This window comes from Bombina bombina, chromosome 10 (assembly GCF_027579735.1).
Source record: "Bombina bombina isolate aBomBom1 chromosome 10, aBomBom1.pri, whole genome shotgun sequence".
NCBI classification, from domain to species: domain Eukaryota; kingdom Metazoa; phylum Chordata; class Amphibia; order Anura; family Bombinatoridae; genus Bombina; species Bombina bombina.
This window is the reverse complement of record NC_069508.1, coordinates 178,986,584-179,001,154: the sequence shown is the minus strand read 5'-3', so window position 1 is coordinate 179,001,154 and position 14,571 is coordinate 178,986,584. Positions and strand designations below refer to the sequence as shown.

The window sequence follows — 14,571 nt, the reverse complement described above, 5'->3', positions numbered from 1 at the left end:
ATGGGGTCTCCGTCTGAAGAGCCTCGAAAACAGAAAGCAGCTGCAGTGGTTACAGGAACAATACACGCAATAGGTTGGAGAAGAAAACCTTGATAAACAAAAATTTTCTTTTGGAGACCCTCTAATTTTTTTATCCATAGGATCTTTGAAAGCACAACTGTCCTCAATAGATATAGTTGTACGATTGGCGAGTGTAGAAATAGCTCCCTCCACCTTAGGAACCGTCTGCCACGAGTCCCGCACGGTGTCCGATATGGGAAAGTTTTTCTTAAAAACAGGAGGGGGAGAGAACGGTATATACCTGGTCTATCCCACTCCCTAGTGACAATGTTCGCAATCCTCTTAAGGGACCGAAAAAACAGTGTAAACTGGAACCTCTAGGTATTTGTCCATTTTACACAATTTTTCTGGAACCACAATAGGGTCACAATCATCCAGAGTCGCTAATACCTCCCTGAGCAACAAGCGGAGGGGTTAGAGCTTAAATTTAAACGCCGTCATATCAGAATCTGTCTGAGGGAGCGTCTTACCTGAATCAGAAATCTCTCCCTCAGATAGCAAATCCCTTACCTCTACTTCAGAACATTGTGAGGGTATATCGGATACGGCTACTAAAGCGTCAGAAGGCACAGCATTTGTTCTTAACCCAGAGCTATCGCGCTTTCCTTGCAACCCAGGCAGTTTAGATAAAACCTCTGAGGGTAGTATTCATAACTGCGGCCATGTCTTGTAAGGTAAACGAAGTAGACGCACTAGAGGTACTTGGCGTCACTTGTGCGGGCGTTACTGGTTGTGACACTTGGGGAGAGCTAGATGGCAAAACCTCATTTCTTTCTGTCTGAGAATCATCTAGGGCTATATTTTTTAAGTGCTACAATATGCTCTTTAAAATGTATAGACATATCCGTGCAAGTGGGACACATTCTAAGAGGGGGTTCCACAATGGCTTCTAAACACATTGAACAAGGAGTTTCCTTGATGTCAGATATGTTAAACAGGCTAGTAATGAAACAAGCAAGCTTGGAAAACACTTTATTCAAAGTAAAAACACTTATAAAAAAAAAACGGTACTGTGCCTTTAAGAGAAAAAAAAGTGCACAAATTCTGCAAAACCGTGTAAAAAAAAAAACAATTTTGAAATGTTTACAGTGTATTCTTAAAGCTTTAATAAGATTGCCCCACTAGCAAAATAAACAATTAACCCTTTAATGCAAAAACCAGATTGACAAAACGTCAAAAAACAGAACAATTAGCACCTTGCCAAAGCTCTGCTGTGGCGCCTACCTGCCCTTAGGGATAGATTTTGTGGGGAAAATACTTCCTTTAGGCCCTCAAATTACAGCAGGACCCTCCGGTGTAACAGCTTGATGTCTTGCTTTTGTAAAAACAACTGCGCAACTGAAGAGCGAAAATAGGCCCCTCCCATCTCACTCAATGTCTGTGGGGCCTAAAAGAAACACACCAAAGTTTTTCTAAGCTAGCCATGTGGGTTAATAGCCCTTAAGTAAGCCCAAATGAACCTCAAAGTCCCTCAAAAACGTTTAACTTAATAAAAAAAGTTAGCCTTTCTTATAAGTGTCATCCAGTATTAACTTAGCTGTTTATGTAAGCTGGTAATCCCACACTAAGTCTCTGAATATAGCTTACCCTTCCCTCATGGGGATATTGTCAGCCTTTTCTAGAATTATCACAGTATGTCTAGAAAAAAAAAAAAAAATGACTGAACATACCTCAATGCAGCTTGGCATGCAAATCGTTCCCCCAACTGAAGTTTCCTGTACTCCTCAGCCTCTGTGGGAACAGCAGTGGATCTTAGTTACAAAGTGCTAAGATCATCATCCTCCATGCAGAAATCTTCATCTCCTTTCTGCCCAAGTGTAAATAGTACACACGGTACCATTTAAAATAAACTCTTGCTTGAGAAAATAAAAACTAGCATTTTTGTCACCACATCTCTTTACCCTTCCTTATTGCTTAGAGCCGGCAAAGAGAATGACTAGGGGGTGGAGTTAGGGGAGGAGCTAGACAGCTCTGCTGTGGGTGCGCTTTGCCACTTCCTGTTGGGAAGGAGAATATCCCACAAGTATTGGATGAATCCGTGGACTCGATACATCTTGCAAGAGAAAGGGCTTTTTGCAGGTCACTGCCCCAAGATAAACAGCTCTTTTACATTCAAAATACACAAAGTCCCCCCTAACAGTATAACCCCCCCACCAACCAAACCCACCAAAAATAAAATAACCTAACACTAAAAAACCTAAACTACCCATTGCCCTGAAAGGGGCAATTGTTTGGCATTGCCCTTAAAAGGGCATTTAGCTCTTTTACAAAGTGCCCACCCTAATATAAAAAAAAAAAAAGCGAAGTCTAACCTCCAGGTTGATACTCACCATTCCTGAAGTCTGGCGGAGAAGGTCCTGTCCCATGTGGTAAAGTCTTCTTCCAAGTGGCGACCTCTTCTTCCAGGAACATCCGGCGTGGAGCAGAGGGCGGAGCTTAAGACCGATGACTGGCGATCCTGGAACTGAAGACCAGTGACCGCGGAGCCATGGAGAGTGGAGGATCCTCTTCGTACGATCGCCGCCGTACACTGGACAGTCCATTAAATTCATATTTGCCGATTTGCTTCTTCAAATTCAAATCAGCCAATAGGATGAGAGCTACTGAAATTCTATTGGCTATTAAAATCAGCCAATAGAATTTCAGTAGCTCTCATCCTATTGGCTGATTTGAATAATCAAATCAGCCAATAGGAATTCAAGGGACGTCATTTTTAATTGCTTCCCTTGAATTCACTATCCAGTGTACGGCGGAGATCGTACGAAGAGGATCCTCCAGGGTCACCGGTCTTCAGCTCCGTCCTCCACTCCAGATGTTCCTGGAAGAAGAAGCAGTCGCCGCTTGAAAGAAGACTTCACCGCATGGGACAGGACCTTCTCCGCCGGACTTCAGGAATGGTGAGTATCAACCTGAGGGTTGGACTTAGGTTTTTTTTTTGTTGTTTTTTATTTAGATTACGGTGTGCAATTTGTAAAAGAGCTAAATGGGGGTTGGGGGGGGGGGCTTTGAGAATTTTGAATGTAAAAGTTTATCTTGGGGCAATGCCCTGGGATTAGGTATAATTTTGAAAAATTTGATCATTTTGTTAATTATTTTCTGTAATTGTAGCTTAAAGGGACAGTCTACACCAGAATTTTAATTTTGAACAGACTGTCCCTTTAATTAATACTAAGGTTTTTTATTTTAATAGTAAAATTAGTATTTTGTAATTTAGGTTCATTTAATGGGTGTTAGGTTATGGGGCTTAGTAATTTATTTGCGTTGTGGGCTTTGGCGGTTTAGGGGTTAATACTTTAATAGGTAGTTTTCGGTGTGGGTTAAAGGCGAATTAGGGGTTAATAGTTTTATTAGGTAGTTTGCGATGTAGAGGTTAATACTTTATTTGTATTTGCGGTGTGGGTTTGATGGCGGATATAGGGGTTAAAACAGTTATTGCGGTGTGGGATTGCGGTTGACTTGCGACGCGGTCCCTTGTTAGCTTGTGGGAGTAAATATTGTGGGCGACGGGTGAAATATACGTTCTGCATTTATATGCGGCGCTGTATATTGGATACCAAAACCGTGCAAAAAGACTGCATCACTGGCTTTTGCGGGCGACGCCGTATATGTAATGGGGCCCATTATGTGATAATACAGCTTTTTTTTGTATACATAATACCCACAAAGATAGTAAAGTAATAGATTTAAATACAGACTATTTGCATTTTCGAACAAAAAAAACAAAACAAACCAAGACAGGCAGAGGAGACTGACTTACAGGCAGGGGAAAAGTAATTTTTGATCATTTAATTAAATTTTGGATTTCAGAATAAGTGGATTTTAAAATACCAGATTTGGGGGATTTGTACAATTGCATCACAACTGGACTTTGTTATGCAAGTTTATGGCATCCTGGTACCGACTGGGCACTATATTACATTGTCTGCTTCTCAGTAGATTCTTTGTTAAGGATATTAAAGCTTTTCTACGTTTAGAGTCTAAACCTCACTTCTTGCACTCTGCATACAATACAGCTTACAACCCCCCCCCCCCCTCCTGCATTACCTAGCAAATGCAATGAATTAGCTGAAACACTAACTCTTCCCCTAAATACAATATTCAAATGTCAAGTCTCAAGCTTGGTGGTCTGTATTTCAGCAAACTATCAGGCACATAACTTAACTCTGATTCTATTAAGTTTGCAATTATTTGTATTTTTTAGAAACTACAGACTTTAGAGTTACTTTTTCACCACTGACCTTCCAATAAACTTACAAGCAAATGCGTAGACTCCTTTTGAAACATTCTGGCTTTTGCCTGAGAAGTCACCACCCATGGTCTACAAAGGAAGCAACACATCTATGTGATACCTGCATAAACCGTACATCTTTAATCAAACTGTAGATCAACAGTCGCAACACGCCTTCTTATTCCAAAGCACTGATCGCACAATTCCTAAGACTCTACTTTAAAAAGAAACCTAGGATTAAAAGTAGTAAATCATACATAATTCATGAAAGCATTTGAATAGGGAAAGAAAATAAATAAAAAAAAAAAAAAAAAACTTCATATGAAATTTTAAAGCTAACAGAAAGTACACATCTGTACAACAGCCTTAAAGGAACAGAATACTCATATGCTAAATCACTTGAAACTGATGCAGTATAACTAAAAAGCTGACAGGAAAATATCACCTGAACATCTATGTAAAAAGGGAAGATTTTTTAACTCACAATTTTCTCAGCTCAGCAGAGTAAGTTCTGTGTAAAAAGTTATACTTTGCTGCAGGTAAAAAAAAAAAAATGAAGAAACAGCAGCCAATAAGCATCAGCAGTGCTGAGGTCATGAACTCTTACTGTGATCTCATGAGATTTCACTTAACTCTCATGAGGATTTCATTGTAAACTTCCTTAAAGGGACAGTATACACTCATTTTCATATAACTGCATGTAATAGACACTACTATAAAGAATAAGATGCACAGATACTGATATAAAAATCCAGTATAAAACTGTTTAAAAACTTACTTAGAAGCTGTCAGTTTGGCTCTGTTGAAAATGTAGCTGGAAAGCCCACTGCAAGTGGCAAATAAGACACTCCCCCCCTCCCCCTTCTTTTGCATATGAAAAGACCCTTTACACAAACAGGAGCAAGCTGGAGAAGGTAGCTGACAGTATTCACATAAAACTTTGGGGCTTGGTTAGGAGTCTGAAAATCAGAGCAATGTTATTTAAAAATAAGCAAAACTATACATTTATTTTAAAAAAAACCTTTATGGGCTATATAAATAGATCATCTACAAGACATTTATGCAAATAAAAAAATGTGTATAACGTCCCTTCAAGCTGAATAGGGAAATAAGATGAGTGCACGTAAGCTCGGTCCTTCCGCTGTCCCGGGACAGACATACTGATTTGTTGCTTAGAAGTCCTTTACAATGGGATGAGGAACTTTTGAGGTAAAATATCTTTATTTAATAAGAGCTGTTCAGGTAATATTTTCTAGTCCGCTTTTTACAGCTATACTGCATCACTTTCAAGTGTTTCAACATTTGGGTATTATGGCCCTTTAAGGACTAACTGCTGAAAGGCTGATAAGACTTGTTTTATTGGCGGAAATAGACATGCCTCAAGCATAACCATATTTTTTTGGGGGGGGGGGGGGGAATATGCATATGCACTGCAACAAATATTTAACCCCAAAATGTTCAACTGATATACAATTATAAAATCAATGGGTATTTAAATAAATAAAGACATTGGATTTTTGCAGAGTGAACCAAAATCATGACTGGAAACTACTTACATGGGTCTTCCCACTTCCTGTTTGTCCGTAAGCAAAGCAAGTTGCCTTTCCACCTTCAAATATTGACTGAACTAAAGGCCTTGCAGCAAACCTAAAAAACAAAACTGCTTAAAAATTCACACAAAAAAAATTGTTAAATTGAGTTGCTGCCAATACCAACAAGTTGTCATCTGCCACAGCTGTAAATGTACCTGTATACCACATCATTTGCAGCCGTCTCGTCAAATGAGTAATCGAATCGGAATGCCTGATTCTCCAAATACTTTGTCAGGTCCACTTTCAGTTTCGGCTCGTGCACCAACACTACACTTTTACTTGGAACAGTTATCACATCTATCTCCTTTTTTGCAAGCTCTGTAAAAGGAAATGGTTTGTTTCTGAAATGGACTTGCATGGATCTTTTTGCCATATAAATATTTGGTCTTTGTATAAGCTCAGGTGTGACTACAGTGATTGCGTACATTTGTAAAGCTGCACCGCAATTTTATGGTTACAGACCCCTCTGTAAAACAAGGTTTTGTGATCACTTTTTTTACATTAAAAAAGGTAAAATATTAATATCGCTAGAGAAGTTTACCCAAAGCTAGTGGATTTTAATTAGCTTGCAATAGAGTCTTGTGCAACAGCTATGACAAAAATAATAAAACAATTTTTTTATCTGGAAGTTTATTATTCATTTCCAAATATTGCACTTCAAGTTCATAACCAGTGTTAAACTTTTTGGTAGGCCTGTAAAATTGTTCTAGATTAGTACTTAACTTTGCCTGAATTTGCATTTACCTTGCTTGTTCAGAGGACGCTTTCGAACACACACGCAAATACGATGTTCCTCAGTCTACAAGATGCAAAGAAAAAAAAAAAAAAAAAAAAGTTTAAATATCAGATGTGGAAATTCATTCCAGTAGATTTAAAGAGACAGTAGTAGTCAAGATCTCTGATGAAGCGCATGTGCTCATGTGCGAAACGCGTAAGATAGGAGCTTACCTGATGTCTAGTATGGAAGTCTGCTCCTAATAAAACTCTTTATATTCACCCAAAAGACTCAGCGCTTCTTCTTCCTCATTCTTACAGTCAAGATTACACTCATTTAGAGAATGCAATTTTAAAAACTTACTATCAATTAAATTTGCTTCATTCTATTGGTATTCTTTGTTGAATAGTAGCAATGCACTACTGGGAGCTAGCTGGACACTGATGAGCCAATGATAATGCATATGGGTACAGCCACCAATGACCGGATAGCTTCCAGCATTGCATTACTATTCTTGAGCCTACCTAGGTATACTACAACAAAAGATACTAAGACAACAATGCAAATTAAAATAGAATTTAATTGGAATGTTTTTTTTTTTTTTTTTAAAAAATCACATTTTCTGTCTGAAGCATGACTTTAATTTTGACTTTAGTGTCCCTTTAAACTATTTACAGCTGGTACAACTTTCAACTACCCAAGAGTATGGCAGATTTTATAGAACTTACTGGATCAGACAAATTCATTGGGCGACAGTCCAAAGTAGAGCGAAACTCTTTAATCATTTTTCCAAACTCCCAATTTGGGATACTGGTGTCATATTCCTAAAGAATGAAATTAAGAACCCTGATCAAAAGTCACACTGAACAGAACGACATTCTTATAAGAAGACTATATGGCACAAGCGCTTTAGTGGATGCAAAAATCAGGTTCACATTGCAGAAATAAGGGGGGGGGGGGGGGAATTTTAAAGATATTTAAAATGACCAAACTGCTATTTAGGCAGACAGCCACATGCTTAAATAAGAGTGGAAGAAGCTATTTCTTCCTATTACCTGAGCTCGCTTATTTCTCATTTCAGAGTGCTGAGCACGTTGTTCCTCACGCTTGTTTTTCATTTTTTCCATTTCTTTAACAATATTTGATTTTCTTCTGGCTGAAAGAATTTAAAATTGGTTAATTTAGGGGAATTAAATCTTTATTTAAAAGCAAAGCAGTACTGTAGAATGTATTTCACATTAAAGGACTATTAAGTACAGTATAATCATATAATCCACAATAAAAATAATGAATTAGTATTTTCTCTGAATTTACAATTATCAGTAGATTTTCTGAGAAATTTCAAAGAATGCTTAATTTCTATGGCTATTTTATCATGTGATGACTATCAGCCAATTACAAACTCGTATGTATAGTGAGAAATCTTGCACATGCTCAGTAGGAACTAGTACCTCAAAGTGTGCATATAAAAGACTAAAATTTGATAATAGAAGTAAATTTGAAAGATTTTTTTTCAGATTACATGTGCTTTCTGAATCATGAAAGTTTAAAGTTTGACTTTACGGTCCATTTAATGTGTTTACATTGACTTATTATAGCAGCTGCATACATGTATCCGAAAATACATACACAAGTTCTGAAAATGTAATGTTCAATTCCTAAAAATAAGCAGTTTCTAAAACAACTAATGCTGTGTGCTAGTTTACCAAGTCATTGGGAACACATTATCAGCTATTTGCCTGAGTACATAACCTTCTTAACGAGTTCACTGGATTCCAAGCTGGTGTAGAAACACCCTTTCAAATGGCCCATCTCCCACTCCCCTCTAGAAGGTTGATTTTTTGCTATAGAGAATACAGCAATACTCCCCTTTCAGTAAAGGTTCCAACAAGCAAATTCAGCTATTTCATGTGATAAAATAAATGTAAAGAAACCAATTGTAAATTTAAAGGGACAGTCTACTCAATTGTTATTGTTTAAAGTTTGATAATCTTTTTATTATCCATTCCCCAGTTTTGCATAACCACACATTATATTAATATACTTTTTACCACTGCTGATTACCTTGTATCTAAGCCTACTTATTTCCGTTCTTTTGAGTTAAATAACTCTGTGAGCACAATGTTATCTATTGACACATATGAACTAGCACTGTCCAACTGAAAAAAATGGAAAAGTGCACTGGGATATGAGGTGGTTTCAAGGGCTTAAAAACGTGATAAGTAAATTGGAAAGTTGCTTACAAATGCATGCCCTATCTAAATCATGAAAGTTTAGTTTTGACTAGACTGTCCCTTTAAATTTGTAAAAATCGCACACTATTTAATAAACTCCAGCAGGTAAAAGTGTCATTGGTAAAACGTTAAAGGGTAGAACATTATACAGTGCACTACCCCTTTCAGGCACATTACAAAGCAAACATTTGCATGAAGTTGTTTATGTGCAAGAACCACTGAAAGGGACGCATGGTTAATAACCTGATTCTACAAGTCACCTTGACTACTCCTGATGCCATTCGACAAAGACTCTTCTGCATTTTCATTCACACGTGGTAGTAACCGGTTATCCCCAATTGTGCTCCGGGTTGATCTTGATCGTCCAGCTGAATCACAAAGATTTAAAAATATATTTTCTTTTTTTAAACTACTGAATGATAAAGCATTGCACAGTAAAGACACTGATCTAAGCTATACATATGGCTGCACAAGTTGTAATTAAGCACTACTGAATATAGACAGTGCAGACTATACTGTATAGCTGGTCTCAGTGCGTTATATTTACTATCAGAATTTTGTCACAACTAGACATGAAAGTGCAAAAAGAATATCTGCAAGCACTAGTACAATATGCTCTGTTTAATATATCTATAGCTACACAGACAAACTATTTTGTCTAGGTTTCATTAACGCTTTCATGCCAGGGCCAAATGTTTTAACATTGGAAGAAAGTTCCAATATTAACACTTGCTTAAAAATAGAAATCATGCAATCACGTGATTTCAAGGGTGGGACTGCCTACGATGCTAGCCACGCCCCCAGTTTGAGTCCCCACTCTGAAAGTGCAGGAGGTAAGATCGGTTAGGATGTTCCATGCTGTTCTAAGTTTAAGCCCAGCGTTGTTAGGATGGTATATGCAACATCCCAAAAGCATTAAGGGGTTAACTATAGAATCTCAGAGTTTACAAAAACAATTTTCAAAGTAATGGAGGCCGCAAAGTTCTCCCTTATCTATCTCTCATATTGATGACAATTCAGGACAGACATAAAAACAGGCAATAAGAGACACTGTGCAAACAAGGCTGTGTCAAACATAATTCTTACAGTAATTTATATTTTTACACAGCCTCCAATATTTAAAAGAAAACAATTGTAAAAAACAGAATTTATGCTTACCTGATAAATTTCTCTTGTGATGTATCGAGTCCACGGATTCATCCATACGTGTGGGATATTCTCCTTCCTAACAGGAAGTGGCAAAGAGCACCCACAGCAGAGCTGTCTATATAGCTCCTCCCTTAGCTCCACCCCCCCAGTCATTCGACTGAAGGCTAGGAAGAAAAAAGAAACTATAGGGTGCAGAGGTGACTGAAGTTTTTTAAATAAAAATATACTACCCGTCTTAAACAGACAGGGCGTGCCGTGGACTCGATACATCGCAAGAGAAAGAAATTTATCAGGTAAGCATAAATTGTTTTCTCTTGCAAGATGTATAGAGTCCACCGATTCATCCATACTTGTGGGATACCAATATCAAAGCTTTAGGACACGGATGAAGGGAGGGGCAAGACAGGTACCTTAAACGGAAGGCACCCCTGCTTGTAGAACCTGTCTCCCAAAAATAGCCTCCGAGGAAGCAAAAGTATCGAATTTGTAAAATTTGGAAAAAGTATGAAGCGAAGACCAAGTCGCCGCCTTACAAATCTGTTCAACAGAAGCCTCATTTTTAAAAGCCCATGTGGAAGCCACTGCTCTAGTAGAATGAGCAGTAATCCTTTCAGGAGGCTGCTGGACAGCAGTCTCATAAGCCAAACGGATTATGCTTTTCAGCCAAAAAGAGGTTGCCGTAGCCTTTTGACTAGTGATGCACCGAAATGGAAATTCTGGACCGAAACCGAATCCGAAAATCCGGGATGCACTTGGCCGAAAACCGAAACTGATACCGAAAATGTATTTTTTCAAATTATTTTTTTTAGGTTTTTTTTGCATAATTAGAGCCAATAAAAAAATCCCACACTTTTATTGAAAGTAACACACTAAAATTGGACAAAAATATCTTAAAACAATAATATGCTACACAATAATTTTACCAAGAAAAAAAAATAATAATGCCATTTTCGGCCACAATGTTTCTGCAACCAAAATTTTGGTGCATCCCTACTTAATCAAAATACTGTATTATTCTTCATTTAGTTCTATGTAACATAATCATATTTAACAGGTTTTTTTTTGACTAATTATCCAAATAAAGTATAGTCCTAGAAAACTCATTATATGCAGAACAGTAAGTCAAGTAATAAACTTAAACAGCAGCTCTAGGCTAGCATCAAATTTGAAACATGCTACACAATAATTTTACCGAAAACAGGCTAAAAAACCGAAAACCGAAATAGCCAAAAATGCCATTTTCGGCCGAAACTTTCTGCGGCCGAAATTTCGGTGCATCCCTACTTTTGACCTCTCCGCTTACCAGAATAAAGCACAAACAATGAAGATGTTTGACGGAAATCTTTAGTTGCTTGTAAGTAGAAATTTAAAGCACGAACCACATCAAGATTGTGCAACAGACGTTCCTTCTTTGAAGAAAGATTAGGACACAGCGAAGGAACAACAATTTCTTGATTGATATTCTTATTAGAAACAACCTTAGGAAGGAATCCAGGTTTGGTACGCAAAACCACCTTATCTGCATGGAAAACAAGATAAGGTGAGTCACACTGTAAAGCAGATAACTCAGAAGCTCTTTGAGCCGAAGAGATAGCTACTAAAAACAGAACTTTCCAAGATAGAAGCTTAATATCTATGGAATGCATAGGTTCAAACGGAACCCCTTGAAGAACATTAAGAACCAAATTTAGGCTCCATGGCGGAGCAACGGGTTTAAATACAGGCTTGATTCTGACTAAAGCCCGACTAAACACCTGAACGTCTGGGACATCTGCCAGACGCTTGTGTAAAAGAATAGACAAAGCAGATATCTGTCCCTTTAAGGAGCTAGCTGATAATCCCTTCTCCAATCCTTCTTGGAGAAAAGACAATATCCTAGGAATCCTAATCTTACTCCATGAGTAACCCTTGGATTCACACCAAGATAGATATTTTCGCCATATCTTATAAATTTTCCTGGTGACAGGCTTTCTAGCCTGAATCAGGGTATCAATGACCGACTCAGAGAAACCACGCTTTGATAGAATCAGGCGTTCAATCTCCAAGCAGTCAGAGGCAGAGAAATTAGATTTGGATGCTTGAATGGACCTTGGATTAGAAGGTCCTGCCTCATCGGCAGAGTCCACGGTGGAACAGATGACATGTCCACCAGGTCTGCATACCAAGTCCTGTGTGGCCACGCAGGTGCTATCAAAATCACTGAAGCTCTCTCTTGCTCGATTCTGGCAACCAGACGTGGAAGGAGAGGAAACGGTGGAAATACATAGGCCAGGTTGAAGGACCAGGGCACTGCTAGAGCATTTATCAGTACTGCCTGGGGATCCCAGGACCTGGACCCATAACAAGGAAGTTTGGCGTTCTGACGGGACGCCATCAGATCCAATTCTGGTGTGCCTCATAGCTGAGTCAGCTGGGCAAATACTTCCGGATGGAGCTCCCACTCCCCTGGATGAAAAGTCTGGCGACTTAGGAAATCTGCCTCCCAGTTCTCTACCCCTGGGATATGGATTGCTGAAAGATGGCAAGAGTGAGTCTCCGTCCATCGGATTATTTTGGTTACCTCCATCGCTAGAGAACTCCTTGTTTCTCCTTGATGATTGATATAAGCTACAGTCGTGATGTTGTCCGACTGAAATCTGATGAATTTGGCCGCAGCTAGCTGAGGCCACGCCTGAAGCGCATTGAATATCGCTCTCAGTTCTAGAATGTTTATCGGGAGGAGAGATTCCTCCCGAGACCATAAGCCCTGTGCTTTCAGGGAGTTCCAGACTGCACCCCAGCCCAGCAGGCTGGCATCTGTCGTTACTATGAGCCACTCTGGCCTGCAGAAACACATTCCGAGACAGGTGGTCCTGAGACAACCACCAGAGAAGAAAATCTCTGGTCTCCTGATCCAGATGTATTTGAGGAGATAAATCTGCATAATCCCCATTCCACTGTTCGAGCATGCATAGTTGCAGTGGTCTGAGGTGTAGGCGGGCAAAAGGAACTATGTCCAAGGAATGGAATGAAGAGCTAGGCAAGTGGTTAAGAGTTTTGATTTTCTGACCTCTGTCAGAAATATTTTCATTTCTACCGAGTCTATCAGAGTCCCTAAGAAGGAAACTCTTGTGAGAGGGAAGAGAGAACTCTTTTGTATGTTCACCTTCCACCCGTGAGATCTCAGAAAAGCCAACACGATGTCCGTGTGAGACTTGGTTAGCTGGAAAGTCGACGCCTGAATTAAGATGTCGTCTAGATAAGGCGCCACTGCTATGCCCCGCGGCCTTAGAACCGCCAAAATGGACCCTAGCACCTTTGTGAAAATTCTGGGAGCAGTCGCCAACCCGAAGGGAAGGGCCACAAACTGGTAATGCCTGTCCAGAAAGGCGAATCTGAGGAATTTATGATCTCTGAATAGGGATGTATAGATACACATCCTTTAAGTCCACGGTAGTCATATATTGACCCTCCTGGATCAGAGATAGAATAGTCCGAATAGTCTCCATCTTGAATGATGGAACCTTGAGGAACTTGTTTAGAATTTTGAGATCCAAGATTGGTCTGAAAGTTCCCTCTTTTTGGGAACCACAAACAGGTTTGAGTAAAACCCTAGCCCTTGTTCCGCTTTTGGAACTGGGCGGATCACTCCCATGGTATGTAGGTCTTTTTACACAGCGTAACGCCTCTCTTGGTCTGGTTTGCAGACAATTGAGAAATCTCCCTCTTGGGGGGGGGGGAATCTTTGAAGTCCAGAAGATATCCCTGGGACACAATTTCTAAAGCCCAGGAATCGTGAACATCTCTTGCCCAAGCCTGAGCGAAGAGAGAGAGTCTGCCCCTTACTAGATCCGGTCCCGGATCGGGGGCTACCCCTTCATGCTGTCTTGGAGGCAGCTGCAGGCTTCTTGGCCTGTTTACCCTTGTTCCAAGCCTGGTTAGGTTTCCAGACTGACTTGGATTGGGCAAAATTCTCCTCTTACTTTGCAGCAGGGGAAGCTGAAGCGGGACCACCCTTGAAGTTCCGAAAGTAAGGAAAATTATTTTGTTTGGTCCTCATTTTGTTTTATCCTTAGGGAGGGCATGGCCTTTCCCTCCAGTGATGTCTGAAATCTTTCAGTTCAGGCCCGAATAGGGTCTTTCCTTTGAAAGGAATGTTCAAAAGTTTAGATTTAGATGACAGCAGACCAGGACTTAAGCCATAACGCCCTGCTTGCTAAAATGGCAAAACCTGAATTCTTTGCCGCTAATTTAGCCAGTTGAAAAGCGGCATCTGTAATGAAAGAATTAGCCAACTTAAGGGCCTTAATTCTATCCATAATATCCTCTAATGGAGTCTCCATCTGAAGAGCCTCTTCTAGAGCCTCGAACCAGAAAGCAGCTGCAGTAGTTACAGGAACAATGCACGCAAAAGGTTGGAGAAGAAAACCTTTTACAAAAATTTTCTTTAGGAGACCCTCTAATTTTTTATCCATAGGATCTTTGAAAGCACAACTGTCTTCAATAGGTATAGTTGTATGCTTAGCGAGAGTAGAAATAGCTCCCTCCACCTTAGGAACCGTCTGCCACGAGTCCCGCATGGTGTCCGATATGGGAAACATTTTCTTAAAAACA

At 39.5% G+C, this 14,571-nt stretch overlaps 1 protein-coding gene across 1 annotated transcript in view; it reads right to left on the bottom strand.

Moving 5' to 3' along the window:
- Positions 1-14,571, bottom strand: part of KIF2C (kinesin family member 2C) — a gene marked incomplete at its 3' end in the record, with an annotated part of 134,559 nt that overhangs the window by 88,883 nt on the left and 31,105 nt on the right. The window contains 7 exon segments of the mRNA XM_053693538.1: positions 4,315-4,378; positions 5,845-5,935; positions 6,036-6,198; positions 6,625-6,679; positions 7,324-7,419; positions 7,651-7,751; positions 9,090-9,197. Coding sequence (XP_053549513.1) covers positions 4,315-4,378; positions 5,845-5,935; positions 6,036-6,198; positions 6,625-6,679; positions 7,324-7,419; positions 7,651-7,751; positions 9,090-9,197 — 678 coding nt within the window.